The sequence below is a fragment of the Glycine max genome, chromosome 4, assembly GCF_000004515.6.
Source record: "Glycine max cultivar Williams 82 chromosome 4, Glycine_max_v4.0, whole genome shotgun sequence".
Classification (NCBI taxonomy): Eukaryota; Viridiplantae; Streptophyta; class Magnoliopsida; order Fabales; family Fabaceae; genus Glycine; species Glycine max.
Window position 1 is genome coordinate 43,950,140 of NC_016091.4, and position 5,876 is coordinate 43,956,015.

The 5,876-nt window shown below is 37.6% G+C and overlaps 1 protein-coding gene across 1 annotated transcript; it reads right to left on the reverse strand.

Annotated features, from left to right (window-relative positions):
- Window positions 1–1,246: 1,246 nt before the first annotated feature.
- On the reverse strand, window positions 1,247–5,387 carry LOC100791625 (protein KINESIN LIGHT CHAIN-RELATED 3). Its single transcript, XM_041014919.1, is given in 3 exon segments — window positions 1,247–1,623; window positions 2,372–4,437; window positions 4,979–5,387. Coding segments are annotated over 2 exon segments (2,265 nt in total). The 5' UTR covers window positions 4,426–4,437; window positions 4,979–5,387; the 3' UTR covers window positions 1,247–1,412.
- Between the last annotated feature and the right edge of the window lie 489 nt (window positions 5,388–5,876).

The window sequence follows — 5,876 nt, forward strand, 5'->3', positions numbered from 1 at the left end:
CCGCATCGGGTTGATTCACACAGAAACAGACCCTTCAACCTTGCTCTTGATACCACTGTTGAAAACTAATAATTTGGCAATCTCACAGGGAAGAAGAAGAAGGAAAGAAAGAGAGCTTTTCTTGTACAGATTCAAAGAAATCAGATTATTATTCTCATACTCAGTTTTTCTGTCTTTTTTTTACACAGTACTACAGCAAGCTATATATGGTTATTCTTCTAATTCTGTTATAACTACCACTAACTAACATACAAGTGATAGAACTAACTAACTAATTATCTGAATTATCTTTTTATCTAACAGGACACCCGTGCACGGCCGAGTCCGTGCTTCTTAGATTATGAACCATTGTATATTTTATATTTGGTACACAAGCCAATAAATCATCAATTTCATTCTCGAAATATTACTGCTTTTATTAAGTAACTCCAAAATTAATAGTAAAATTATTTAAGTAATTTTAGAAATATTAAATATTCATCACTTTAATTTTTTAAATTGACGTACAGAGACCAAGGAGGAAGAAAAATCACTTGTAAATCTTGTCTTCACATGATCGACCAATGCCTACATAGTTCACAAAGTAGTCCCATAAAAATGACTTTGTTTTGTAGCATTGACTATTGGCCAATATAATCATTAAATCACCCCGACGTGAAATTTCAACTTTCACCTATACTCTAACATATATACATTTCATCCTCAATATTCTCCTATCTATATTTTGTTCCCCTGCGTCATCAATTACTCTATGGTTAACAAGTTTGTATCTTTTTTTGGCTGAAATTAACAAGTTTGCATCAGGACTAAATATACTCGATCGGTTTGTATCTCTAGTTTTACGTTCAAAGCAATTAATTCATGATGAACACCAAACAACTATGAATTTTACCGTTTGATATATAATATTGGGTTGTTTAACCCATATGAAAATAATGTTTTAATCTGAAATTTTCTAACCGATTATTTCCCTTCTTTGAGAATTAAAACATAGTTTTGAGGAAACAGTATATTAAGCACACAACTCATTCGTGAGAAAATGATTCAAATTTATTTATTTCGACCAATAGCAAAGTTCAATTTAAGAAACAACATACACGGAATTGTCAACTCATATCGGCAATTTAGAGTCTCAAAAACAAAGGGAGAAAAAAGGTCTTCTAGATGTATGAAACCAGGGGGGGGAATGTTGTATACACAAACAAAGGGAGTATCTATACACCAAAATTACTTACATCATATCATATAAACAATAATATAACTTTTAAATAATAATTAAGCACAAAAATTACACTCTTCAATCATTCAATTATACCCAATAAATTAATACTGTCTAGACATTTTAGCTTGCTCCACTTTGAGTTCCTGCAAAGCGCCGATTTTCTTTCATGAGTCATTGATAGACATCCTCATCATGCCCTGATGACAACATTGTTTGCAGCGTGAGCATTGCCATCAAGAAGGTTCTCCAGTGACCTGGCTTTTCTGCTCCGAACTCTACCTGCTTCCTTCAACAACTCACCCAACCTCCTCTTCTCATCATCCACCTCAGGATTTGCGGTCCCGAGTTTTTCCTCCCTCGTGTTAACAACGTACTCCAGAATTTGAATTGCATCATCCAGCCTGAAATACAAGATCAAACCCCATGAGGAGAAAAGAACTAATCATATTGTGGGTAGTAATAAAAAAACTCTTAAGCTTTATTTGGATGAGAAGAAAGAAAATGGAAATGATAGAAAATACGGATAATGATGCGTTCTTTTTTGTTTGGATAGAGAAGAAATGACAGGAAAAGAGAGTGAAAAGTTGACCCTTCAAAATAAAAATTGAAAATTTTCTTTCCTTCCATTTTCTCTTCAATTCAAATTTCAATTTTTTTCTCTCCCTTCACTTTATTTCTTTAAACCAAACATAGCGTTAATTTCACACAGAAGCAATAGATTCCATGTCTTGTTATTAAACATCCATCTTCCCATTCATTTATTAAAATGAATTAATAGTGATAGCTACAAAAGTTTCAGGAGGTGAATCAGACTTATCATTCTCTTGATGTATCTTTGTTTCAAGTAGCTGATTTTCTCCCAAACAAAAACCCAATGGGAAAGTAGATGAAGTCTCAAACCTAGTGAACTAACTCCTCAACATGAATGCCACAATGAAAATCAGTCATTATATTCAAATGAGTTGCATGACCCAATGAACTATATTCATATGGGTGGCGTGACTGGATTAGGCAGACTATTAATATATAACATAACTTATTACTATTAGCCTGCTTCTCATAATACCAGTTTTTGAAAATACTGCATATGATCTAATTGTGAAAAGATATCTGCAATTAGAAAAAGGAATGACCCAAAAAGGTGGATACCTGCCAATTGCGTCATATGTGCCAGCAAGATTACTATATACCCCAAGTGTTTCTGGGTGATACGGTCCATATTCTTGTTCCAAAATACTCTTTGCTTCTTCAAATAATTCTGTAGCCTCGCTTAAGGCATAACGCTGCACACAGGCAAGTCCCATTTGATTAAGAGCAATACCAAAGAAGGATGATTTCTTTTCTCCAATAGCACGAAGCTTTGAAATAGCATCCTTCAAAGTGTTGTAAGATTCAGAATAGTTCCCCAACATGTAGTACATGACACCCATCTGAGCTTCAATTCCAGCTATTGTGCTTTGCTGACCAGGGGTATCACTATATATCTCCAGTGCTTTCTGCAGTAACTTGAGTGCCTGTTCAAGCTCATTCATTGACTCATAGATAGTTGAGATATTTGTAAGACCACTAGCAATCTCCTCCAGAGGAACTCCAGGCATTGGATTCTCATATATTTTAAGTGCATTCTCGCAATATGATTTTGATTCCCTTATCTTCCCAGTCCTGTTATACAAGTCGGCCAAACGTACAAAGACTAATCCCACCGCTGGATGATTCTCTCCTTTGCTGGTCTTGAAAACTGTTAGCGCTTTCTGATATGCAAAGGCAGCCTCATCATATCGAGACAAAGACAAGTATGTGTCTCCAATGCTGCAGTCAACAGATGCCACTTCTGCTTCCTGGCCATTATTTACCATTGCCATGCTGGCTAAAACAAGATGCTCAAGAGCTGTTTCATGATTTCCCTTTGTCTCACATATAAGGCCCATGAGCCTCCTGTCAGCTGCCTCTTCAACAGATGGAGCTGAATTATTTGCTTTATGAATGTCAAGAGCCATTTGGCATAGCCTCTCTGCTTCATCAAATTGCAAAGCTTGAACATTAGCTTCAGCCACGTACCGACAAGTTTCACCAACCCTTGGGTCTGTCTCTCCCAAAATCTGCTTCTGGACTTCTAACCCAGTGGTGTAGCACATTATTGAATTCTCAAGTTGGCCCAGCATAGCATAGGTGTCTCCCAGTTGCATGTGACCAGCAAATTTAGCAAGGGCATGTTGTTGGCTTTCCCCAATAACAGGAATCTCAATTGAGCGCTCAAGAATCGGAATTGCCTCAGCATATTGACCCAAGCTGCAATATATTGCTGCTGTAACATGTAAACACATAACCAGCTCCAAACTTGGTTTCCCATTACCAAACTTCTCAAACAGTTCCATTGCTTGAAGAGCTAAGTCAAGAGCCTTCTGCGGATTATCCCCTGATGAAATCAGATCTCTTGCCTGCTTTAGCAATACAGGTGCCCGCTCAGGTTTTTCTAATGCTGACTCAGCCATACTCTCAACTCGGTTTTGTGACACTGACTTACCTATAGGAGAATTCTTCGTATTCTTCACACCAGTAACCCCACCAATCGGTTTCCTCAAAGGCTTGCCATTCTTTCTCGGAATGGGAGCCTTTGAAAGAGGACTTCTTCCCTTGGATGTCAATTTGGGCAAAGTATTATCAGATTCCACCTGTGAATTCAATGCTTCGAAGATTTTCTGTGGAACCAGCAATCATACTGCATGTGAACTCCTCGCAACTCCTTCCACTCGACCCAATTCTTCATCCTGGGACAAGCCACCCAATGCAGAAGATATTTCACTACTTGAACTTCCTTCTGGCTCTTTCCCCTCCCCCACTTCCTCCTCCATTATCTCCACCTCCCTCATCCGTCCTCCAACTAGATGCCTCAACTCCGAATCAATTCTAGACTCATCCCCATCAGATCCAAAACTTTGCCTCGACGGCGACTGATCAGAACTCTGCATATCACACACATTCTCATAAAGCTGTTCAATGGAGGGCTCAACCACCCCATCACCCCCAAAATTAGCACCATCATCACCCTGGCCTCTTCCGGGACTCACAGAACCACCCCTCGGGGACTTAACCAGATTCAAGGGTTCCTTAAAAGGTGAATCCTGGTCCCCATTCATCTCATTACTCCCCCCTTCATCTTGAACCCCGTTTGTAACAATTCCCGGCATATTCAATTCTTTCATGAACAAAAACCCCTGCAACAGCCAACATCAAACACATGGTCCACAAAATCAACACCACCCACAAACAGATCCAATAAAAAGGAACTTATCCAAACAAACACACACAAGAAAAAGAAAAAAATCATAAAACACGTGTCTAGCTCTAACCGTTTTGTTATTCAAAAACAACGAATACACAATGATTAAGAAGCCAACATCATCCAAAACACATAAATCTAAAACCACAATTAGCAAGAGTCAAAATTTCTTCAGCCATGGATCTCCCACAACTCGGTCAGAAACAGAAACAACCGTGTCACAAAAATAGAAACAATTTTCAGCAAAGAAGAAAAAAAAAAAGAGTCAAAAAAACAAAACACCACGAACCTGATAGAACGGAGGCATAAAAAAAAACATATAATAATAGCATAAAGACAGAAAATTACGGGGTTCTGTTTTTTATTTTGTCTTTAAAAAAAAAATCATTTGGTTTTTTCTTCCTCGTCGGATTCGGAGGCATAAAAAAAAAAAGCAGATTCGAATAATAAAAAAGAAGAAGGGAAGGAACACAAACCTTAATAAGAATGAGGCATAAGTGATGAGAATTAAGAAGCAGAGGCTGTTGGTTGCACAGAGACAGAGATGTGAGTGTGTGTATATATAGGGAAATAACTCAAAGAAAAAGAAGAACAAAAACTCAACACAGTACTCTGTTTTGGTGAGATGTTAGCTAAAGAGAGAGGTTAGATTTTGAGGAATGAGAAAAAAAAAATGAATGAAACAGAGACCTGAATGGTGGTGATGGAAGGGGCAAAACGGGAAATTCGAGAGCAGTGTAATAAAAAAAGATAATTTTGCCGAAGAAAAAGGGATTAATAAAAAAGAAAAAAGAGGGTTTTTTTTTTCTTTCTGAATTCTGCAGAACTGTAATGTCAGAAAAAGGAGGGAAGCATATGAACACGACTTCTACCCAAACGACGCCGACCGTGTTTTCTAAATTTCTCTTCTTCTTTTTAATTTTCTCTTTGTCAACCCAACTGCGTCCGCCACGTGGCAGCACTAACTTTTTTTGGTTGGGACCTTTGTGCCCCTTGAAAATGTGCACAAGCACGAAGACAAGTTAGATCTTTTATTCATTTTTTTAAAGGTGATAATCAGTGGTATGTAATAAAGGTGTGGGTAATGGGTTAATAATTGTTATTTAATTTGTTACTTGGATTTGGGTATGGGTATGGTGATTCTTTCTATCTAGTTCTTGTTTCATCATTTTGTTTTATTTGCTAAGGGATTGCTCTAATGAGTTTGCGGAGATTGGAAAACAGGTAAGGAAGATAGACGGGCAGTCACACTCACGAAATTACATGCCTCCTTTGTAACCTCACTCTCAAGCTCTCTTTCAATTTGGTTAATACTTAATAGTTGTCTATTGCTTAATGCAAGGAAATACAAGGAGACACAAGAAAAAGATATGT